The sequence below is a fragment of the Euprymna scolopes genome, chromosome 37 (assembly GCF_053919585.1).
Source record: "Euprymna scolopes isolate OS-2025 chromosome 37, ASM5391958v1, whole genome shotgun sequence".
NCBI classification, from domain to species: domain Eukaryota; kingdom Metazoa; phylum Mollusca; class Cephalopoda; order Sepiida; family Sepiolidae; genus Euprymna; species Euprymna scolopes.
Window position 1 is genome coordinate 49627300 of NC_136518.1, and position 26665 is coordinate 49653964.

At 35.2% G+C, this 26665-nt stretch overlaps 1 protein-coding gene across 9 annotated transcripts in view; it reads left to right on the forward strand.

The window, feature by feature from the left end:
* The window catches only part of LOC145261151 (uncharacterized), a 1211790-nt gene that overhangs the window by 831336 nt on the left and 353789 nt on the right, over positions 1-26665 (forward strand). For 8 of the 9 annotated variants that reach the window (XM_080119457.1, XM_080119452.1, XM_080119454.1 and 5 more), the window contains one exon: positions 18228-18668. In XM_080119457.1, the coding sequence (XP_079975583.1) occupies positions 18228-18668 (441 nt within the window). Of the gene's footprint in view, positions 1-10352; positions 10457-18227; positions 18669-26665 lie in introns of those variants that run through there. The other variant, XM_080119455.1, reaches the window with a different exon arrangement.

Sequence of the window (26665 nt, forward strand, 5' to 3'; positions counted from 1 at the left end):
CGTTCCAAAGCAATATGGCAGGTGTTCGTCTGAACTCCAATCTCTGGTCCCTCCTCGCCAATCTTTCACGAAAAACACCCGTCTAGCTGAATCCACTGCGAAAAATTTCCCCCACTCTTTATCTGTGCCTAAATCAAAACGTGGATTCCATGAACAAAGCTTCTTTCTTAGAACTGCACGCCTGTGGAACTCTGTTCCGTCTGCCTGCTTCCCACCTGACTACAACTTGGATGTCTTCAAGTCCAACATTAACAAATTCCTAATGAACCGCCCTCTTAAGTAAACACTTCAATAAATCTGCACACTAACGCACTGTACTTGCAATAACCCTTATCCCTGAGTGGCTTCCGGACCTTGATAAGTGGTGACCACCGTATAAAATATATATATATATATATATATATATATATATATATATATATATATAGGACGCGTAATATTCTCAAATGTACACACATCTTGTACTAATCGGGCTCATCGTTGCTTAACTTCGGTGATCTTTAACAAATACCGGTGTGTCAAGGTAATTATGAAAGTGCATTTTTACCTAAATGCGAGTAGGGAATAATTTTCCCTTTTACCAATGTGGTAGCCCAAATGGGGAGCGGCATATATATTGTTTAAAATATAATTATCCATTGACACGACTCTACGACACATCAGAGTGGCTGAATCTAGTGAGATTCCTAATCGGGACCCATGGTTAGAAGTCTAAACCTCTACCCCTGGGCTATCTCGCGCGAATGCTGAGTGTATCGCGTTTTATGCAAATGTTATTTATTTGTTTTTGTTTGTGATACTTTTTACTATATATATATATATATATATATATATATATATATATATATATATATGCAATTTATGACTATAATGAATTGCAGTTTCATTTAATGCCACAACCAGCAAATTCTAGCGTTGCTACAAATATAATTTGCTGATTTCTTTCTGTCTTCTGACGAAAAGAATAGCAAGAATAACATGCTTTGAAACTCCGCGGAATAAGGACTTTGTACGTTTTGTTTTTTGGAGTATTCAGTCGAACAATAAATTTTATTGTGAGTTTAAACTTACAGTTTTAATTTTCCTTCTCTCATATATATATATATATATATATATATATATATATATATATATAAACTACTTCATTTAATCACATAAATTAATATACGAAAGTATAAATTTATGCGTAAACTTTAAGTATTTACTTCAACAGTGCTCACTACGTAGGTAGAGCTATTATATAACTTATATATATATATATATATATATATATATATATATATATATATATATATATATAAAAGTTAAAGTTTTTTATATTTAAATTTCATTCAGAAAAATATAATTTTTCAAAACAAAAAATTATTATTTGAAGAAAGATTAAAATCCATGGATTAAGGAAATTACTTTGAATTGTATTCTTTACTCAAATAAATTTTTGTTTTGAATAATTATATTTTTCTGACTGAAATTTAAATATGAAAAAAATTATAAATTTTATTTAGCTCTATCTAGTATATTCAGCATTTCCTATTTGGCTGGGATTGTCTTATAAAAAGATATTACCTCTCAAAAATGTTTTGTAAGACTTGAAACCACAAGATTCATTAATCTGTGATCTAATTGATCTCAATAATCGTGTGTGTGTGTGTGTGTGTGTGTGTGTGTGTGTGTGTGTGTGTGTGTGTGTGTGTGTGTGTGCTTAAACAATTGTTGAATAATATTTAATAGACATTTTTAACTTCTAGTTTTGGCTATAAAATCCGAGACTAGTCGCTAAAACGAAGCTCTCAAAATTGGAAAAGAACCGGTTTTACGATAACAGATATTGGAAAAATAGAGCGAGATCGAAAATAATTTAAAAATTTTTTGATTAGTAAAACACTGCACTTTCACGACAGTAGCGATCATCAGGAGTATACGTGACTGTTCTATTCGGGTGAGAAGAAAGTTCTTGCGGGTTTTTAATTTTTATTTTAAATGATGTTTTTCTTTTCACTAATATACCTTTATTTTATATATCATTTTAAAGCGCGTTTTTCGATCAATCTACTCGATTAAATTACACGCGTTTTAAAACAATTGTGTCTTATCAGAACGTTGAATATAAGATGGAAAAAAAAGCAAATTCGCACAATTTTATTATTTCAATTCAAGCTAGGCCGAAAAGCTGCTGAAACAGTTCGCAATATCCACGAAACGTTTGGCCCAGAAACCACTACGGAACGCTCAGCATATTGGTGGTTTACGAAATTTCGTGGCGGCGACGAGAGTTTTGAAGATGATGAGCGTAGTGGTCGGTCATCGGATGTTGATTACGATCAATTAAGAGCCTTAGTTGAAGCCAATCCACACACAACTGTTCGAGAACTTGCTTCTGAATTAGCCGTAACGTATACAACGATTTCCAATCACTTGAGAGAGATTGAAAAGAAACAAACTTGGTAAACGACAACCAAAAGAAACGCCGTTATGAAGTGTCTTCTTTTTTTTTTCTTTTACGCAACAGGAACGGCGCGTTACTCGACTGGGTTGTGACTTCCGATGAAAAGTAAGTTCTTTACGACAACCGACGACGCTCAGCTCAGTGGTTAGACGCCAGGAAGCTCCACAACATTCTCGCAGTTAGAGTTGCACCAAAAGAAGGTCATGCTGACTGTTTTGTCTCACCCATTATAGTATTTTGAATGCAGGCGAAACAATTACGGTGGAAACGTACTGTTAACAAATGAATTAAATGAATCAGAAACTTTGACTGCATTAGTCAACAGAAAAGGCCTAAACACGACAATGTCCGATCGCACGTTGCTAAACTAGCCCTGCGAAGTTGAACGAATTTGGGCTACAAAACTGCCTCATCCGCCATACTCTCAAGACTTATCACCTACCGACTACTACTTTTTCAAGCATCTTGACAACTTTCTGTGTGAGAAATGCTTCAAAAAAACCTAAGCTATATCAAAAACGCCTTCAGCGATTTCATCGCCGCCAGAACGCAAGATTTTTCACGTTTCTGAAATAAATACGCTTGTTTTGTGTTGGAAAACGTGTGTTGATTCTGATGATGCTTATTTCGATCAATAAATTTTTGTTTGAGCCGAGATATATTCATCTGAATTTAAAAGTGAAAAACCCAAGATCTTTCTTGTCAACCTGATCGAACATCAGGAATTATTCGCCCGCAACCTAACTGGTATACTCCTCCTGATGAGTAATGCCATGAAACTGCAACGTAGTGTTCAGCTATGTACATTTTATTTTCCTTTTATGATATATATATATATATATATATATATATATATATATATATATATATATATATATATATATATATATATATATATATAAAGAAATGTCAGTCGGATTTTCGATTTTGGACCCATGTAGCTTCGTGTCTGACAAATCGATATTTGCTTCTGACTAGCGAATTCTTTTTTATATCCTTGCAGCAGGATATTTAATGAATAACTTTCGCTTTAATTTCCTTCATAAAATACTTATTTCAGCTATGTAGAATGTTAAAATGGATGCAATTTTTATTATAATATTTTCATCACTAAGTGCATTGCGTTTTTACCTATGAGATATTATCGGCAGCCATATATATATGGGACTTATTTTACTTAAAAAAAGCTCGAAGCGTAAAATCATTACCAAAATAACTTGATTCGGCATTAAATAACTTTTTAAAAAAAGGAGTTTAAGTGACGTAAAAAAACAACCAAACAAAACCTTAATTATTCTCAAATTAATTTTGATTGATTTTATCTTGATAACACATAGTACAGACAAATATAAAAATACAAAAAGTTTGGGTTTTATATAAAGTTTTTATTTCTTCTTTATTCAGTTCTTATCATTTCCCAGCTAATTATATCCGAAAAAGAATTTTTAAACGGGTGGTTTCTTTTTCACCTTCACGGACAAAACAGAAAAAGAAATTTATACTGAAACAAAAGCTTTTTATCTTAAAAAAAAAAAACTCCACATGAATACAATCAACATATTAACCTTCAGATTGACATCAACTATATTTTACGACTTTGACTGACACGTTTAGTATGTTTATAAATGTAAATACTCGCAGCATATATATATATATATATATATATATATATATATATATATATATATATATATGTAGTAATTTATAAAATATACATGGCCATTAAGCTACACTGAATATTCCGCGTTTCATCCACTCTAGGACTTTTCAGGCTTACGCGCTTAAGCCTGAAGAGTCCTAGAGTGGATAAAACGCGGAATATTCAGTGTAGCTTAATCGCCATATATATTTTATAACTTACTAACTAGCTCTACCTACGTATTGAGCACTTTTGAAGTACATACTTAAAGTTTACGCATAAATTTATACTTTCGTATATTAATTTAATGTGAATAAATGAAATAACATCGTTAAAACTCACTACTCGTTCAAGCAGCCGCCAATAGCGTAATGGTTAGAAGCCTTGACTGCCGTATAAACGGTCGGGTTTCAATCCTAGCTTGAGGTAGTTGCCTGTCTAGCCGCACTGATGAGCTGTGAAACAGCGAAACAGTACTGTATGTGGATGACTATATATATATATTCCGCTTCATTATCCCATGCAGCGTGTCTTGGGCACGAATAGCCTGGCGATGCCGATCACTCTTTAGGCCCCGAGCACATACAACACCTAGCATTATCAAATAGTCACCCATTTTAATACTGGCCAGGCTCAACGTCGCTTAACTCCGGTGGTCTAACAGAAACCAGTATGTCAATGTGATTATGCTGTGTGTGTATATATATATATATATATATATATATATATATATATATATATATATATATATATATATATATATATATATATATATATATATATATATATATACATATACACACACAGCATAATCACATTGACATACTGGTTTCTGTTAGACCACCGGAGTTAAGCGACGTTGAGCCTGGCCAGTATTAAAATGGGTGACTATTTGATAATGCTAGGTGTTGTATGTGCTCGGGGCCTAAAGAGTGATCGGCATCGCCAGGCTATTCGTGCCCAAGACACGCTGCATGGGATAATGAAGCGGAAGCGCCTCAACGATCCCGGAGGGTTAAGGGACACGTCCCATCAGCAGCAGCACATGCGCAAAAACGGCACTCTATTAACTAGTCACCAGCTAAAACTATCAGTGTTGTTATAAAGTTTTATCATACTATGCTGTTATCCATCTTCGCCGATTGGTGAGCTAATCCATATTTCTGTAATAAAGGGGCTTTTGGGAACGAGGTAAACGGAATTAGATTATTACAAGTCTGTCGACAAGAATCCTGGCCTCTATGCGGCTCTAACGGATCGATATATCGATCCACAAGCAGGTTTCCTTTATTTGTTATTGCTTCAATCAATTCTCGATATGTTATACGTTCGTGTAATTGCGTTCGATTAATAATTTACTAATGAATGTATACCGCACGAAATTTTTATTTTAGATATTATTTTTAATGCAGTCTCTTTAAATATTATGCCGTACTTAAAAAAATAAAATAAAATATTGTAAATGTTCCTATTTACAATGCCTCCCCACGGGACAGAGTTAGACACCAGGGTCGTTTTTTAACGTGGAGAAAGGGAACAAAAATAAAAATTGTCTCAGTCGTGAAGGATTTCTCCTCCACTGACAGAGAACAAGAAATTGAAGTGCAGAATTTGAAGAACAGATACTACACTTTGAGGTATTTATTTGCGCCCCCACCGAGCAAATTAGGCACAAGGCCGATTTTTAATGTGAGGAGTGAAGGGGAAATGGGGACCAACTCCCCGGGGAGTAGGGGAGCTGGATAGTGACAATTGGTATGAAGGGTTGCCCCTACATTGACCAAGGTCTTATATGTGGGGTTTCCCCCACATATGGTCTTTGCTTGCAGTATCTGCCGGAACAGATACTACACTTTGATCTTTATATTTAATTTATTTCGTTTAAAGAAAAAATTACAATTAAAAAAATTCCAATATAAAATTTAAAAAATTTAAAAAGTAAATTCTCTAAAAGACAAAACAAATTTAGGCACAAGGCCCTATAAGATCTGGGGAGGGGAGTGTTGCAGGGTCTTTGTAACTAAAGTAAAAAATTGGAGTCTTTGTCGACTTTACTCTTGACTGGCAACATTTACCACAATACCTCATTCACTCTGTGGAATCTAAACTAACTAATGAAAACCCCAGCGTTTTTGCAATAACGATATATATACAATTTTTGTGTGTGTGTGTGTGTGTGTGTGTGTGTGTGTGTGTGTGTGTGTGTGTGTGTGTGTGTGTGTGTGTGTGAGAGAAAAAAGTTTAATTCATTGGAAAAAATAAAAAGTTCTTGAATTTGGAAGAAAAACAGTTCGTGTTTGGGTAGTGGGAAATATAGAAAAAATGTACAAAAAATAAAATTGCCAAGTGCATTGTTAGTCAGGTCCCTCCCTAAGCTAATTTAAGTAGTTAGATCGCCTACTGTTTTCCGGGGCACCGAAAACAAGCGGGGAGATCCCAAATGGGGATTGAGAAGAATTCATATCGGGTGTAGGGAGTAAAATAAATAGATTGTTAAAAACAAAAAAGGGGGGAATATATTAGGTGGCGACCTTCGAGTAGGGGTTGATCAGGGGATGATAAAACAAAAAGATGGGGGGGTAGTGGTAGGGTAGCCTCGGAAGGTTCTCTAGTGCCAAAAAACAAACCATCGTGGGACAGGATCTCATTTGTACCACCAGTCAAGAGTCTCTTTACTTTTTATTTGTCTAACCTAGCGGGATGGGCTCCGTAGGACCCAGTACCGCATGTGCCATGCCTATGGTGGTAACACGAATTCAAACTTGGCGCCTCGTCGGATGCACAAGCTAGCGTTATGCACCCACCTCTTGTCAAAGGCCACTCGAGGCAACCTCTTCCAATCGCATCTGATCTTTACTTTAAGCAGATGTTTAAAGTAGACGATCAGATCCCGATCCGGAACAGATATCCCTTCGTGGACTCGCTTGAGGCGTGTGATCCATATGACCATCCTCGCTACTGCTAGTATCGCTAGAAAAAACATTCTTTTCTCCCTAGGCAGCGGCGGATCAATGTTCTCCACAAAATATGATTCGTCGAGTTCAAGCCAGCGCTTGGCATCGATGCGAGCCGTTACCTCGTTACCTCGTAGGAGGGTCTTGAGCCTGCTACATTGGAAAAGGGCATGACCGGCTGTTTCTCTCATGTCTTCGTCGCAGCGCAGGCAGTAGACCCAGGTTTCTTCATTGTAAAGGTTGAGTTCCTCAAGGAGGGGCAGTGCGTTCCGGACAAATCGCCAGGTAAGGGAAAATTCCGAATTTGTAAGAAAGTCCCGTCTCGGCGCCCAACTCCACTGGGAGCGGACCTCCTCCAACGACATCCCCGTCCGTTTCACTAGCGGTTCCTTTTTGCTACGCCCCACTAGCTCCCGATAATGTCCCTGGCTTACACGCATAAAAGCAGTGTGTAGAGGTTGTTACTGATTCAAGTAAGATTTAGTCAAAAAAAAATTCAAGGAAAGAAAATCAATTTGTTTTGTCTTTCTTCTCAACACCAACATGTTTCAACTTATTGCAATGTGATAGCATTCTAAAAGTTCATCTGAATACATTTTACACTTAATACTTCAAGCAAATTGCGTCACCTTAGTATATACGTTTTATTTATCAAACATCATAATGTCTAGATGATTTAAAAGTTTGTACGACCGTAAAGTAGGTTCAATTAATTCTTGTATTAATAAATTGTCACCGCAACTAAATACGACGCATAATATGTTATTACATAATGAGCCCCCCGCCCCCCGTTCGAGTTCAAGATACGGCTGGTGAATTGATTGACGAATGTGGGATCAAAATAATGATCTCAATGGATACACGGAAGTTAAGAACTTCACGTAATTTCCGACAAATGGTAATTCTCTCTCTTTTCTGTCTGCCAACAGAGTCACAGACTCTCATCCCCAAAACACCAAGGGGAGTGGGACGAACGCATAATGTGAGCTTGTATAACTGGCGAATAAACCGTCCTTTTCTTTTCCTCTCTCTCTCTCTCTCTCTCTCTCTCTCTATTTCTCTCTCGTTCTTTCTCTCTCGTTCTCTCTCTCTCGTTCTCTCTCTCTCTCTCGTTCTCTCTCTCGTTCTCTCTCTATTTCTCTCTCGTTCTCTCTCTCTCTCTCTCTCTCTCGTTCTCTCTCTTCTTTTTCGTTCTCTCTCGTTCTCTCTCTTCTTTTTCGTTCTCTCTCGTTCTCTCTCTTTCTTTTTCGTTCTCTCTCGTTCTCTCTCTCTCTTTCTCTCTCGTTCTCTCTCTCTTTCTCTCTCGTTCTCTCTCTTTCTCTCTCTCTCCTTCTTTCTTTCTCTCTCTCTTTCTTTCTCTCTCTCCTTCTTTCTCTCTCTCCTTCTTTCTCTTTCTCTCTCTCTCTGTCTCTCTCTCAGATATATATAGTGACCGTTTCTGTCCGCCTGTGTGAGGAACTATCTCTACCAAGCTACTACTTTGTCAATGTTTGGTCTACACACTTCAAACTTTATATATAGGGGATTTGGACTTGTTGGAAAAAAATTCCATTTGTTTTTTAGCCAGTAAAAATAGTTGCTAATGAGTCATAATAAAAACAATTAGAACTTAGCCGGCGTAAGTTCACTACACGTGTTATTTTTACGCATGCGCACATATACAGTTATATCTTTAACAACGTTATTTTTTTAAGTTTTTATATGTGTGTGGATTTAGATCAGGTGGTAACGAATTAGGTTGGATGGAAAGCCACATATTTTGATTTCGATTCTGGCTGATGGCACCAAAATGATATCTAAAAATCACTACTATATATTATATAAAAATATAATAACCAATACAGTATCTATATATCTATAAAAATGAAATTGTGTGTGTGTGTCTGTGTCTCTACATTTCCCTACCAAACTACTCTGTTAATTTTCAGTCTACAAACTCGAGATTTGACATAAGGAGTATTGAGATTTGGAGTTTTCGGGTATGCTGAAAACCATTATCGCATTTAAATTTTCGCGAAAAAAACATGGTGGCCAGTGAAAACAATACGAAATACATTCGATAATACCATTGTCCTTAGATTGATAAATGAAATTTTCTTTATATAAGAGGGGTGTGCGTGTTCTCGTTGAGTGGTTCCAATGTGGGGGATCGATTTACTAGAACGCTGTATTAGAAACTGAGCACTCCTTCCAAATATTGCATACAGTGTTTACCGATGTATTGAAAAATTCAAGATGGCGTCTGACTCCCTCTTTAACACGGTAAGTTTAGGAAAAGGTGTTATAAATAAAAAACTGGTTAAAATACTGTTAAAATCTCGCTCAATATATTTTACCGTGACATAGCTTGACATATATTTTTTCTAGTTTTTTTTATTTATAACACCTTGTTTTTCGAGCTGAATAAATATGTTACATTGAATAAAAACACGAAAAATACATCTAGTTTGGTAGAAAAGTAACTTATCTTGCCTTTGATAACATTTATTTGTCATATATTTGTTTTTTGACAACTTTTTCGAATCTATGTGTACAGTAATACAAACCCGAAATGAACGCGCGTTTTTTTTTTTTTTTTTACTTTTAAGTTTCATATATATATATATATATATATATATATATATATATATATATATATATAAGTAAGTATTTTTAAATTTTATCTTTCTAGCCTTAAAAAAAAGTTTTAAAATGTTATCAGCCGGCATAATTTATTTTTAAATATTGAAAATTTCAGGAAAATTAATTTTTGCTAGATTTTTCAAACATGTGTGTCAACAGCTTAAAAAAATCGTCTCTTCAAAAGAGTCGATGTTGTCTCGCATTTTCATTAGTTTTGTATGCTGTAAAAAAATTTTTTTTAATATTAGCAATTTATTTGAAGCTTCTTCTTTTGAATGGTAAAAAACTTAGGATGATAATATTGAATTAAATTATAGTTACATCGTATTAAATACAGGGGGGAGCACGTTAAAACTTACTTTGCTGAATGGAGATATCCACGAGTGACTACCGGTGTTTACCGGTGTCAAGAAGCAACTAATGGACTATCCGTGATGACGTCAGCAGATTAAATTATTTTTGCCCACCGGCCATCTTGTCTTTAAGACGGTCTTGCCTTTAGTCGGTTAAAATAGTTTTAAGAGTCAAAAAAGGATAAAAATTGAAAAAATCGTTAGACATTTTGTACATTCATCTTAGTTTATTTTTAAGTAGTTCATATGCGTTTCACGTTGGTACAGTGGTAACGTCACCAGCTTTGAATGCTACAGTTTTTGCTTTCCGTTTTGATTCTAGATGATGGAAATCCCCAAGTGAAAGTATTTTTATGGAACGAACTGAACTCGAACGTGACACACTGAGGTTATTAGTTCGTATCGTGAATCGCTTAGCCACCGTGACTTCCTGTGTGTGTGTGTGTGTGTGTGTGTGTGTGTGTGTGTGTGTGTGTGTGTGTGTGTGTGTGTGTGTGTGTGTGTGTGTGTGTGAGAGAGAGAGAGAGAGAGAATGATTATATTATGAAGTAATATGAATTATTATATATAATAATTTATATAATAACAAGAAACGTGCATCAGGATAAACGTCAATTAAGAGAATTTAGTAAAACTATTATTTATTTATTTATTTATTTATTATTTTCGATTTATTTATTTTCCATTTATTTATTTATTTATTTTCTAGTTATTTATTTATTTATTTATTTTCTAGTTATCTATTTATTTATTTTCTAGTTATCTATTTATTTATTTTAAATTTATTTATTTATTTTCTATTTATTTATTTTCTATTTATTAATTTTCGATTTATTTATTTATTTTCGATTTATTTATTTATTTTCGATTTATTTATTATTTATTTTCGATTTATTTATGTATTATTTTCGTTTATTTACTATTTTCTATTTATTTATTTATTTTCTATTTATTTATTTTCTATTTATTAATTTTCTATATATTTATTTATTTTCGATTTATTTATTTATTATTTTCGATTTATTTACTATTTTCTATTTATTTATTAATTTTCTATTTATTTATTTTCTATTTATTAACTTTCGATTTATTTATTTATTTTCGATTTATTTATTTATTAACTTTCTATTTATTTATTAATTTTCTATTTATTAATTTTCTATTTATTAATTTTCTATTTATTTATTTTCTATTTATTTTCTATTTATATATTTGTATATTTGTTTGCCATGCTCTTTTCGAAGTCTCTCTTGTAAAGCATATCATAAATTCAAACCATAACATTACAGTAAACGAGACATTTCCAATATTAAGACACAGATATGGTTCTGCCAGATCAGGCTGTCTAAAGATACTGGCTTCCTGGCCTGAAATGCACCAAAAATTGGTGTTCTTATTTACTTGCATCCCCACAAGGGCAGAGTTAGACACAATGTCGGTTATTGATATGGGGAATATCCAACTCCCCAAAAAGGGGTACTCTGGATAGGAACAAAAAATTAAAATTGTCTCAGTCATGAAGGATTCCTCCTTCACTGACCAAGGACAGAAAAGGTGAAGTGTGGCAGCAGAACAGATACTACACCGTGATCTTGGCACGGAGGCTAAAAGCATAAAAACTGTTTGTTTTATTTTTTTTCCAAATTTACTAGATTCGGCATTAAATACCACAAAAATTATTGATATGCCATAAAACAAAACAACCAAACTAAACTCCATGAATAAATAATATTTGAAGATATAAAGAACTTGAAGCATTAAAACTTTTTTTTTTAATTACTAGATTTGGAATTCGATTTCTTTTGTCCTTTCTTTCTTTTTTTTTTGTAATTTTTTACTAGATTTTTTACAAAATTAATGGATTCTCCATTAATTTTGTAATTTTTCGACTTATTTAATGGATTCTCCATTAAACAAGTCGAAAAAACTTTGCTATAAAACAAAACAAGTAAACCAAATCAGTACATAGATCGAATTCTGTTAAATATTTATATCTGATAATTCCCAAAAGTTTCTCCCCTGATTCTTTTTTTTACATAGTCATCACCACTTACCAAAGCCCAGGGGCCACTCGAGGATAAGCGTTAAAGAGTGTACAGTAGTCTTGGACAATATAGTAAACGTTAGTAATGGAAATTCGGTAAATTTATTAACTTAAGTGGAACGGCTCATCAAGAACTTGTTTACGTTGGACTTGTAGGCAACCATATTGTAGTCAGCTGGAAAGCAGGAAAACGGAAGACAGTTCCACGGGCGTGCAGTTCTTTTTTTTTTTTTTTTACATGGAGTTCACCACTTATCAAGGCCCAATGGCCACTCGGGGATAAGGGTTATTGTGTGTACAGTAATCAATGGGATAGTGTAGCAATAGTATTGGAGAATTGATAAGGTGTCATTACTTAGGGGAGCGGTTCATCAGGAATTTGTTTGTGTTGGACTTGAAGACATCCAGGTTGAAGTCGGGAGGGAAACAGGCAAGCGGAACAGTTCCATAGGCGTGCTGTTCTAAGAAATAAGCTTTTTTCATGGAGTCTATGTTTTGATTGAGGCACAGATAAGGAGTGGGGAAAATTATTGACGGTGGTTTCAGCTAGTCGGGTGTTTTTTTTTAAAGATTGGCGAGGGGGGGACAGAGAATGGAGCTCAGACGAGCCATGGAAATAACGATAGAACAGCGACAGGCTCGCCACGTCTCTTCTCTAAGAAAGAAGCTTTGTTCATGGAATCTACATTTAGGTTTAGGCACAGATAAAGAGTGGGGGGAATTATTGATAGTGGTTTCAGATAGACGAGTGTTTCTATTTTTTCCATTTTTTTTTCTCATTACTCATATTCTCCCTTTACAAAGCATATTGCCACTTGGACGTAAGGGGCTACTATTTGGGGCCATGTCTAGGAAAGATTAACAAAATATTTGTTTATGTTACATTGAAACTTCTGCATATCAGTACAGTCAGGGAAGGAGGTAGTAGGAAGGGAATTCCAAAGTCTAGCTGTTCGAGGGAAGAAACTATTAGAATAGAAAGCTTTCTTGCATTTAGGGGCATCAAAAGTGAAAGGGGTGAGATCTTATTGATAAGCTGGTTTGTCGGGGATATGTACGTCGAGGGGGCACAAGTGAAACGAGTTCATCAGAACACATTCCATTAAAATATTTGTAAAACAGGCACAGTGATGCAACATTGCGGCGATGGGACAGGGGGTGGAGCTTAGTTGAAAAAGTGGGACCGATTAGATTGACAACTCTTTTTTGGACTCTATTTGAGAGAGAGAGAGAGACTAGTGGTAGATGCACCAGCCCAGATGTGGCAAAAATACTCCATGCATGGGCGAATGGTGGCCTTGTAGAAGTACAGGATACTCTCAGGTGTGAGTAGTCTTCTAGCTCGATAGAGGGGACCCACCTTCTTTGCAGCAGCCTTTGCAATATCCTCTATGTATTTGTTCAGATTCATATTGCTCTTACTTGCCATCATTTCTGTGTTCATCAAATTCCATCTAAATATGTTTTACGTTACGGCATAATCGCGTTGACACACCGGTTCCTGTCAGATCACCGAAATGGAGCCTGGTTAGTACCAGATGGGTAACCATTTGGGAATTCGAGGCGTTGTATGAGATCTCCGCTTATCACGGCATCTGTTTTCAGTCGTCCTGTACACACTTCACTGGCCACTGGTATTAAGAAATGTCGATTATGGAGAGGTGTGATTGGAGATTGCACACACCCTGTCACAAAATTTCATGCGCAGGCACCCCATTGTGGGTATCCATAGTCTGTCAAAGACTGAAGGAGCCCTTTTTTATGTTTTACGTTAGTGTTGCCCATATTATGATCTGTCAACTTGATTTTAAAATATATAATGTTATTAGTTTGTTTTTTTTTTTTAATCATTTTAATACAGCATTTTCATCTTCCTTGAAATCGTACATATTTAAGAAACATATTGAAAAAGAAAAACATGTATGGTCCTAAGGCTTGAATTATTTTGAACGTTTCCATTAAATCATTAGTCAAAGATGTAGCATCCTTATATGATTCTCCGTTAATAAGTTTAGTGTTTGTTAAGATGTTGTGTAGCCTGTACATATTGGAGACATGTTTAACGGCGACTCAAAATATCGGATGATAATGACATTATATAGATTACATACACGACGACGACGACGACGACGACGACGACAGTGACTATTCTTGGGGACTTCATATTATTAATACGGAGCTGAGACATTAATACAGTTCTTGTTAACGTACAGGAGGGGAGATACGTTATTGATGATGCTTATTTCGATCAATAAATTTTTGTTTGAGCCGAGATATGTTCAACTGAATGTAAAAGTTAAAAATCTTCCTTGTTAACCTGATAGAACATCAGGAATTGCTCATCCGCGGCCTATCAAGTATGCTCCTCCTGATGGGTAATGCCATGAAACTGCAATGTAGTGTTCAGCTATGTACATTTTATTTTCATTTTACGAGATATATATATATATATATATATATATATATATATATATATATATATATATATATATATATATATATATATATATATACTCGGGTTTTTATTCAAAAGTAATGGACTAATGAATTCAACGAGGTTGTTAGATAGTGCTCAATAAAAAGAGCTGATAATACTTGTTTATTGTTATATAAACATGGTCACATCCTGCTGCTACAAATAGCCACTTGTTTCAATCAAACAACAGATATCATCAGGCAGCGACTTGACTATTCAAAAGTTCAATGAATAACCTGGATTATTCATTGAACTTTTGAATAGTCAAGTCGCTGCCTGATGATATCTGTTGTTTGATTGAAACAAGTGGCTATTTGTAGCAGCAGGATGTGACCATGTTTATATAACAATAAACAAGTATGTATATATATATATTATATATATATATATTATATATATATATATTATATATATATATATATATATATATGTTTAGAGGTACAGAATTTATATATAGTTTTAAAAATAATAGGCGGAAGTTTCTCGAGAGCTCTTTCGGCTATCATCTCGTCAGGAGAAAATCGATAGCAACCTAAATAATATTGTGTCGAAAAATAAAGAGTTCAATGGGGAACTTATTAAATGTGCCAAAAGTACGGGGACACTAATTAAATTTACTTACGTTTAAAAACGATTAAAATATTGGCACAACGAGGGAGAAAAAAAAACAAGCGGGAGAAAAAATTCAAAGTTCCCCAAAGAGAAACAATGCGTTTGATGTTTCTTTTTGCCAGCACAAAGAAGATTGACGCACCGCAATAGAGACGGCCTCCAAAATCTTTAAATGGTTTTTGGAGTCCGCTCTATGTAGCACCTGGAACCAATCTATTTTATATCTATCGGCACAGCACGGGTTGTCAACCAAATGCTGGCCAATAGCAGAGTCTGATAACTCTTTATTTTTCGACACAATATTATTTAGGTTGCTAGCGATTTTCTCATGACGAGATGATAGCCGAAAGAGCTCTCGAGAAACTTCCGCCTATTATTTTTTTTAAAACTATATATATATATATGAAGAAATGTCAGTGTGATTTTCGATTTTAGACCCATGTAGCTTCATGTCTGACAAATCGATGGTTGTTTCTGACTAGCGAATTCTTTTTTATATCCTTGCAGCAGGATATTTAATGAATAACTTTCGCTTTTACTTCCTTCATGAAATACTTATTTCGGCTATGCAGAATGTTAAAATAGATGCAATTTTTTACTATAATATTTTCATGGCTATGTGCATTGCGGTTTTACCTATGCGCTATAATCGGCAGCCATATATATGGGACTTATTTTACTAACAGAAAAAAAAACTCAACGCGTTATTTGGAACGTTTCAATTAAATCATTAGTCAAAGATGTCGCATCCTTATATTATTCTCCGTTAATAAGTTTAGTGTTTAAGATGTTGTGTAGCCGGTGCATATTGGAGACATGTTTAATGGCGACTCAGAACAGCGGATAAGGACATTTATATAGATTACATACACACGACGACGACAGTGAGGATTCTTGGGGACTTCATATTATTAATACGGAGCTGAGACATTTATACAGTTCTTGTTAACGTACAGGAGGGTGGATTACATTATTGATGATGGTGGAGATATATTACTTGGAAGAGGGTTATACAAAGTTCATTAAAGATGATGACAAAACACATTTACCTTTCAGTGGGTGGAATGATGACACGAAGACAAACAGTTACAAAATATTAGCTGATTCCTTTATCTCTCGGTCAGCCGATTGATGATGTCAGGAATTCAAACTTGTATAGCTACATAGTCTCTCTTCCACCCTTCGCCTCTAAGGGTATCAGATTCACTCTCTGACCCTTTCTCTATGGCTGTGAGTGTGATTCTCTGATTATCTCCCTAATTTAGAACCCTTATCTCAATATATTGAGAATCTACTTTGTTTATGACGTTTATGATGTTTATGTGCGCTGTCAACCAACGTGACTAAATTTTACATGGATTTTACATATGTCTGTCCAAACACACTTTTGTGTAAACAAAGAATTCCCAATTTTAATTGTTAATTATCTAACCTATTTTTGTCATTATCTCTCAACTCGCATTGTCCATTCTTTTAACTGACATATTTAATATCCAGTTATTTCTAAAATCGCTCTTTTTCTGACATAAATAACATTTCGTTATTTCTAAAACAATTAACAATCGACTGCATTCCAAGAATTTGAATTATCCATTATCTTTTAACACTTGCCTACAGGGTTCGATTCTAGCCTTTTCCTAATATGATTTTCACTTATCTAGTCTGCCTTCTTACTTACATGAGAAGAGGACAGCCCTTCTCGTGTAACAAAGATAGAGGCGACAGATGGATTTTTTTAATATGTCGTTTTAAGCAAAAACAATATTACTTAATTGTCACGCCGAAAATAGTAATTTATCCAACAATTACGAAAATTATGGAATAGAACAACTGATGTTGTGTCTTAAAAAAATAGTTTAGAAATGTTGGAAGCCATAAAATATCCTTTCCGAGTTATGTTCCTATGTGTGAACTCTTCACCGTCTACATTATAACATTTAAGAAAAATGCAATTTCACCCAATTTTCCGTAAAAAAATACTTTTAACTATAAATAACTTTCTACTCGATGAATTTTCATAATTTTGGGATATATTACTATTTTCGACATTAAAATTAAGTACGCAATATTTATTTTTGCTTAAAAGCATATATTTTTTTAATCGATTAGTCCACTTTATCCTAATAAGCATCATAAGTTTTGTGGAGAAAATGTATTGTTAATGGTATTATTTTTAACGTTATTATTGTTATTAACGTTATTATTGTTCACGTTATTATTGTTGACGTTATTATTGTTGGCGATATTATTGTTGACGATATTATTGTTGACGATATTATTGTTGACGATATTATTGTTGACGTTATTATTGTTAACGTTGTAATTACTACTAATAGAAATAATATTGATTATTCATTCTGTCCTACGAAAACCGATTCATTTTTTTATGTTTGTGTTATTGATCTAGTGTACATTTCAATTTGTTTTTTTACGTTTGAATTCAGTTTTATTCAGTTCATGGCTGACTATATTTTATTTCTCTCTCTCTCTCTCTCTCTCTCTCTCTCTCTCTCTCTCTCTCTCTCTCTCTCTTGTCTCTCTTGCTTTCTCCCTCTTTGTCTTCTTTCCTCTTTCTTTCTTTCAATTTTTTGCTTCCCTGCTTTTTTTATTTTCTCTACTCTTCCTTCTCCACCCCCCCTCTCTCTCTCTCTCTCATGTTCTTCCTCATCTTTCTTTATTCCTCTCTCCATCTCTTTATATCTTTCTTTCTGTCTCTCCCTTCTATATATCTTCTCTTCTTTTTCTTCCGCCTCCTTCTCCTCTTCTCTCTTTCCCTTTCTCCCTATCTTTATTTCTCGTCTTTTTTTAATATTTATTTCTCTATCACTATATGTAATATAATACATATATATATATATATGTCCCTCTATATTACTCTCTGTTTTCTTGCTATACACAAACACTCTCTCTCTCCCCTCTCTCTCTCTCTCTCTCTCTCTCTCTCTTTACCTCTCCTCCTTTTTTCTCTCTGTCTAACACACCTGCTCTTTTTCTTTTATCCCTCGCATTCTTTGTCGTCGCCTTTTTCTTTTCTTTCACTACCTCCACCTCCTCCTCATACTCATCCTCTCCATTTCTTAGCCAAGAGCACGAATACCAAGATAACCACCACCAAACCACCAACCTCCAATACCACCAGCACAACCACCTTTACGAGCAACAAAACAACAACAACAACCAAGAAGATCCGTACCTCCACGAACAACAACAACAACAACAACAGCAACTACAACAGTACCATCATCATCAAGAACTACAAGAACACTACGAACATAACAATAACAACAACAACAACTACAGCCACCATCAGCAGCAGCAACACCACCTCCCTCCTTCCCCACCGCCTCCGCCACCGGCGAAGAACAAGGAGTTGAGGGTGACATTTTCCGATTCGCCTCTCTGCGATTCTCGCTATGGGGAGCCACCCAACCGGGTGACCAAGTCGGCCTCCTCCAACTGCGACGTGGATATTAATAATCTGAACGCGGCTTTCATTCGCAGACCAATCAAAAGATCCCAAAGGTAAGGGACACGTGACCCCCGTTCCCGCCAAAAAAAAAAGAAAGAAATAATAAGCACCTAGTCCCTTCGTTTGTAGTTCAAATGGTCAGTGTTGTTGCTTTTCCAGTAGAAACTCTGGATATGTTTTACTATAGACAACAAACCGAAAAAATGGTCAATAGACAAATATAACACAATTAAATGTTACCAAAGGCAAGATAAGTTACTCTTTTACCTACCGGGATAACTTGTTGGTGTTTTTACTTATTTTAAAGGGTTTATTCGATTTGAAAGACAAATAATGCCGATCGCTTAAGTTAAAACTAGAATAAAGATTGTGGACACCTTTGGAGTCTTGAAAATCGGTCAAAACTCGAAAATAAATTTAAAAAATAATGGTAGAAATATATCAAATAAATTTCACTGCAATTTTTATTCGGCGTATTTCTATCAGTATTTTGTTTTGTTTCCGAGTTTTGAGCGATTCTCCAGACTCCAAAGATTAATCCTACCATCTTTGTTGCCGTTTTAACTTAAGCGATCAGCACTAGTTGTGTTTCAAACTGAATAAACACTTTAAAATAAGTTAAAACGCCAGAAATGTATCCAGTTTGGTAGAAGAGTGCCTTATTTTGCCTTTGGTAATATTTATTTGTTTCTTGGCGACTTTTTTGGTTTGTTGTCTATAGCAAAACATGTTCGAAATTCTCTATTCGACCGCTTCGCATTTCATATATCAAGTAGCGAGAACCATAGAAATTCCATGGTGGATTAATTTTTTTCTATGTGTAATCAAATTTGTGATCATTTCCCTGCTAATATAAAATAGTCATCCAAAATAAAAGTGATATTTACTGCTTTGTTGTATTATTTGGATTCTTTCTATATTTTTACAACGTTTCGGCCGATCTAACCTTTGACCTTCTGCAGATGTATCTTGTCGAACTAAAAAATGGGGGAGCTGCACGGTATTTCAAACAGAATCCTTTATTTAATCCACAGGAGTAGCATTCTATCATTTCATCAACCATGACTGGGAATAAATCCTAAGTAATTCGCTCTTGTATTTTGACTGTCGAACGCACTTTCAACCTTGAACCTTCCACCTCCAGAAGAGTATGACTTGCAATTGAAATACCAAGTATTTGATCCGTTACGTCAGACTACACCCGTGGATTAAATAATAAAAGGTTCCGTTAGAAAATCCATGTAGATTCTCGAGTTCAATAGAAAGATTCCAGAGTTCGACAAGATACATCTGAAGAAGGTCGGAGGTTACATCGATCGAAACTTTGTGAAAATAACATTCAAGGTGAGAACATTAGTTCAAAGAATCCAAATAATGCGAAAACTGTAGTAGTTATTATGCAATAATGTTTATTCTGCGTCTACCATTGGTTTCTATTTCACTTCTTCGGTTTAGAATGTTTGGAGATTATTAAAATTTTAATTTCTAGCTTCTTGTTTAAGCATAATCTACACGGGCCATCTAAATATAAATATGAATTGGCACATCGTAATATTTCCTCTCGATCATTAGCAAGACTTCCTTTTTGACACCCGATAATCATTTGCTAGTCATATTTTGAATCGGTAGTTTTTTGTAATTGAATGTGCTTAGGTAGATTATTGTACATTAAATTTTAATTTAATTTTGAATTTTAGTGTTTTACCTATGTATTATTTTATGCAGATTTTAGTGTTCGCCAAGGTACGCTTGAAGAAGATCGAAAGTCACATCGATCGTAAGGCTGTGAAATTAACGCTCCAGACGAGAACAGTAGTTATAATAATCCAAATAATACGAATTATCAATTCTCATCTCAAAAATTCAGAAACATTATTTACTGTTTCTGAAATATTATTTTATTTTTTTATTCGTCCAAACGATAGTTACTTAAGAGTAATGGGCTATCGTAATAAAGGTCAGATTTATAGGAAGGAAACAGTAAGAAATTACCTCGACCCCAAAGCTAACAAAATATGAAGCATTTTCGAAATGGACTTTCCCCTTTTGACTGAGGAACGGCTGATGTCTTGTGCAATTCTAGGAGGTCCACCTTCCCAGACCGTTGCCTCCCGTTTTTTGGTTGGAGTAAGTTTATTGCTTACTGGCTAAGGCGCTCCTACCAGGAAATTTCGACGGGTCTGCCCAGGCCATTATTAATAAACCAGAATGCTCCTCCTTTGGGGGTGCTGGCTTGATTTTTCTCCACCGTCTCACCTTGTGTCACCTCTACCTGCGGTGGGAAGGAAGAAAATAGCACCTGGGTAAAGAGGTTGGGCAATAAGATGTTTGTTGACATTACATTTAATTTCATTGCATGTTGGCACGGTTGGGGAAACGGAGACCAAAGAGGTAATCCAGAAAGAAAAAAAAATCCATCATAGGGAACTTTACAGTGAAGGGGTGTGTTCTGAGTATTTTTATATCATGTCTGGGTAAGGTTTTCATAAAAAAAACAAATAAATAAATGAATCAACTCTAGTTTGGGGCGACCCGAAGGCTCACTTTTTGGTGGCTAATACACCAAGATGCAAAGAAGAGTGGCATTGCTTTTCTTTGATTATTCTAACCACCCTTGATCGTCATGACGAATATTTAGCAAAGGATATCAAGTATATTCTATTAATCAAGTCGGGAATAAATACATTTTATTTATTAGTAGTGTGTCTACGACAAACAATAAAACCAGTAAACGAGATGTGCTGGATAACAGATTAAGCATTCACCATACATTTTTTTCCAACAACAGAAGAATGCATACCCTATACTTATAAAAAAGTAAAGCTAGCGCAAGAAGCAAAGATTGATATCCTTTCTTTCGGTGGACATGCTCAAAACTCTTAAGTAGGGTGGCCGGCTATAAATTAAGAACGAAATGCAATCTTATTTCTCGATCACGTGCGATGCAAATGCTAGCAGCAAAATCTCGTTTTATCACGAAATTTGGATGGTCTGACTCCTTTTATTGGCAACTCGGTCTTAGAGACTGCTTTGTCTTAAAGGGGGATAACTCTGATGTCGATATGTCCCCAGGAGCCTTCCATGACACTACGTATCATTTCAAGTGAAAATACGCCAGTTTCCTTTCGTGCCGTTCCTTTCAAACTGTCAAAAGTTTGAGGAGGATGTTGTAAAGACCTGTTCCTCTTGGCATCCACAAAACGTCTGAAGGGCTTAAATCTGGTGATATTTTCGGCTACACCATGTATGTCCTTAACGAGATTAATAAACAATAAAAATGAAAGAAAAAATATCACTATAATTAGCAACGTGGCGATGAAAGTGAAAGAGATTTGTTAATTTTTAAAGCCGATTTCCGGTAAAAAAATAAATAAAATTAATAAAAATTATATGCGCAATTGGGAAATTTATATGTAAAAAAATAAAAAAAATAACTGTATTGATAGTTATAAACACTAGCTTGCGATGATGGCAGCTTAGTGGTTAAGGAAAGGAACTGGTTACATAAGTGTGCTAAGGTCGAATCCAGTTCGTTCCGCTGAAACATTTTCACCTAGGATGTTGGCGACCATCACGTGATCCCTTCAATAAGTACCCGATATGATGCCTTTCTAGAAAAAAATTCTAACTAGAAAGATATCGAGGATACGAATGTCAACAATAACCATCTAATTCATAGTAAACGAATGAATACTCGCTGTTTAACTTTTTTTATTCGCACCTTCAAGATGTTATCCCTTTCTAAGCTTTGTGGTCACTGAGCTTCGACCTTGGTATAATAAGACGTATTTCGTCCTTGCCATGAAAGGTGTAAAATAACTAAAACGTCTGAAAAGTTTTGTAATAAAATTAATAATTTATATTAATATTAACTGATTAATATTGGCAATATTTAAAAGATCGCGTATGTCTCTGTTGAACTGAAAACTCTTTCTGTCGAACTCGGGATTCTACATAGAATTTCGAACGGAACCCTTTACTTGACCGACGAAGGTAACATGATCTCGTTCCGTCAGCCAAAAATTCTTAGTAATTCCCTATTATATTTTGAGTGTCGCACGCCCTGGGAATTAAACCTTTAACTTTCAGAAGAGTGTAACGTTAAAGCTGAATTTTATCAAGCACTTTAACCGTTACGCCACGAGTCCTTGTTCGAGAACATATGGCATAACGGCTAAAGTACTTACTAAAATGACTTAGAACTCTACCTAGTCATGGCTGACGCAACGAGAATATACTACCCCCGTGGGTTAAATAAAGGTTTTCGTTCGAAATTCCCTGTAGATTCTTGAGTTCGACAAGATTCGCTTAAAAAGCTGAAGTTTAAATCGACCGAAACGTTAGGAGAATAACACTTAAGATCGCTGGAAAAATGGTTAGATCACTCTACTGCTCCAGAAGGTATATCACTGCCGATACAATCCTCTACCTGTATAAAAGCCAGGTACCTCATAGGATGAAGAACTGTTTTCACATCTACACAGAAGCTGCTCGGGGCACCCTATCCTGCCTTAACAGAGTTCAAAACAGACTTTGTAATCTAGTAGACGATGCCCTTTTACTTTAACTGCAACCTCTTTCCCACAGACGAGACGTTGCGACTGTGCTCTATCGCTATTTTCATGGCAAGTGTTCGACTGAGATCGCCAATTTTCACAAAACCACACGTCTAGCCAAAATCACTATCAATAAATTCCCCCACTCTCCGTCGGTGCCTAAGCCTAAACGTGGATTCCATGAAAAAAGTTTATTCCCTAGAACTGCTTGTCCATGGAACTCTGTTCTACTGGTCTGCTTTCCAGTTGACTACAATATGGTCGTCTTCAAGTTCAACGTAAACAAATTCTTATTGCACCGTCCTTGTAAATAATCCAATTATACCAAATTACTTCTACAAACGATTATTACGCAACTGTCCCAATGAGTACAACACACACATTAACCCTTATCCCCGCGTGGCCTCCGGGTCTTAATATGTGGTAACCATTTAAAACTAAAGATGAGATCAGTAATCTGAATAATACAGATAATACAAGCTCCCGTCACTAGTTATAAGGATTGATGAATTTAATCGATTTATTGATTAACCGATTAAGAGCTAGCTGATCGTTTCTTTAGCGCCGATACAACTGGAAGAGTCTTTTCTAAACATGGGAACTACTTCATATGCCGCCGTTGTATTTTGGCAATATTTGATTGTTCCTCTGACTAAATATACGTTTATTTCGTTCTAAATATATCATGTTACATTTTCCACCTTCGGAAGCCCCTTTTATCTACATCGATATCGATTATGAAATTCATGGAACGGTCGTTTAAAGATAGTGCATCTATCTGCTGGAAAATTTGACCAAGAAAGCTTTCTTTTTTTAGTGTGTGCCTCTGTAGTGGTTATGCTGTGATGCGGTTTCAAACCTGCTTGTCGTGCCGAGTATGTGCGTTTTTTTTTTTGTTTTTTTTTTGTGTTTTTTTTTTGTTATTAGTTTGTTTATTTCATTTTATTTTTTTTATTGTTGTTGTTGTTCTTTTTTGTTCTTTTCGATTCGGTTTATTTATTTGTTCGTATTCAGAATGGATTTTTGTGCGGACACACCGCTTTAGATAAGACTGTTTTACTAAAAGAAAACGTGCGGTAGAGAGCGGTGAGGAAGACAAAGCAGTTTTAAAACACCGTCAAAAACTTTGCACACAGACCACACTCGCTTGTTGATCATTATGTTTGCATGATCTGCAGTTAACGGGACATGAAAAAGTTGTAAGATAAAAATATAAATACATCAAAACGGAAATAAAAGAAGAAAGAAAAAAAAATAGGAACAAAAATAACGAACAATGCATTTTGTTGATTGTTTCCGCCATTTTGAACCTCCATCTTGAACATGAGATGATGATCCTGCTTTCTGATTGGCTGATATATTTCGGATTATTTTTATGATGGGATTCACAATTGATCTAGAAAAAAATCGCGTTCAAATTAATTAACGGCGTCAACTAGTTAACGTTTACTATTTATTTATTTATTTATTTTTCTAATACGGATTAACTCTTTTTTTTCTTTCTCTTCTTTCTATATTTACTCTTTCCCGTCTTCGGACATTTTTTTCTACTTCTATTTCTCCTTTTGCTTCTCTCATCTTTTCGACGTCTTCCTTCCCTCCTCCTTGAGCTCATTCTTCTTTCCTTTTTTTTCTTTTCCTTCTTCGCCTTCTTTCCTTTTCCTTCTTCCTCTTCTTCTTTTACTCCTCCTCCTCCTCCTACTTCTTTTCTTTTTCTTCCGCTCTCACTACTACTTTTTCCTCCACCTTCTGTTTTTATTTTGCGAATCGCAAACCAAACGCCGATTGAACATAAGCAGAAAATTCACAACTCGGACGTAATTAACAATGTTACGTTGAGACGAGAAAGTGAGGTTATCTTATAACTTTATTCATGTGTAGCACACAAGAAAACAGGACTTCACATTGCTACTGGACAAGCCCGATGGGCAACTAAATCTATGTAATATTGTAATCCGGAACTTCTCCTAAATCCAGAAGAACCAGATGGACGAAACCTAGGTATGCCCCAACGGGTTTGGTACGTTTCAGTGTGGCCGTCTCGGCTTGACTGATTCGGCGTGTGGCTGATTCGGCGTCAAATTAGCACTTCGTCGTTATAGTCCAAGTTTTGTTTATGGCACACGGTTGATTAGTTCAGTTTAAGCTGAAATTAATTTTTTTTTTTTTTTAAACTTAAAAATATTTTTTTAAATATTAATCCTTAAAAAATTCATTAGAAAATAATTAACCAAAAACAGTTTTGTAAAAACATTCTTTTTCTTTTAAAAAGAAAACAGTTAAAGTGATATAAACGCAAAAAAAAACTTAAATAACACTCAATCGTCAACAACGAGATTACAATTTCATATTTTTTAATAAATTTAAAATTTTAAATATTTTTAAGATTTTAATCCTTAAAAAATTCATTAGAAAATAATTAGCCAAAAGGAGATTTTGGTCAAAGTTCACCGTTACGCCAACTCAAGACGTCTCTACATATTCCGATAAATCGACAACTTTTAAAGGTTTTCGGCTATGCTGAACACGAATATCGCATGGAAAAATTAGCGCAGACAAATAGTTTTCGAGATATAAATACCTGTATTATACATCGTAATTTCTAGTAGTTTGAATTGGCCGCCATCTTTGTTTCAATAAAATGGGAGAGTGAGCACGTGATGCGTGTAGTTGAGTCTACGAGATGGAAACGTTTATTCAACGTCGTTTCTTTCGGAATACCCCCCTACTTCCCCATGTTAAGAACGACTTTCGGAATTGCGTTGAGTTTACTACACAGATCGTTTGCTCACTGCAGCGTGCGCGCGCATGCTCGATGGTATTTATTTGCTCCCCCACTGAGCAAATTAGGCACAAGGCCGTTTTTAATGTGAGGTAAAAACCAGCTCCCCTAAAAGGGGTCACTCTGGTTACCAAAAATAATAATTGTCCCAGTATAGAGGGTTTCCCCTCCATTGACTGGTACAAATTATCTTAAGTGCAGTATCTATCGGAACAGATACTACACTTTGATCCCGGCCCGATGCTCGATATATCATTTCATTGAAACGGCAAAGATGGCCGCCAAATACAACTACTAGAAATTACGTAACAAAATACAGTTATTTATATCTCGAAAAATTTTTGTCTGCGCTAATTTTCCCTGCGATATTTGTTTTCAGCATAACCGAAAGCCTTTAAAAGTCATCATTTTTTAAGAAAATGTTGAGGCGTCTTCAGTTGGTGTAACGGTGAATATTGACAGATTTTTTAAACAGATAAAGTGATATATTTTCATATTGTTTATCTTAATACTTTTTTGAAAAAAAAAAAACGTGATAAAATCTTTATAAAAATGCTGGCTGCCGTGGTCGATGCAGAATTGACCCTCCGCCGAATCGGCCACGTCGTCGAATTGGTCGAGCTGAATCAACCAAGCCGAAACGTCCCATTCTTATTCGCAACAGGCACAAAAAAATGCATAGCATTTAAATAAAAGGTAATTTAGCAGAGAA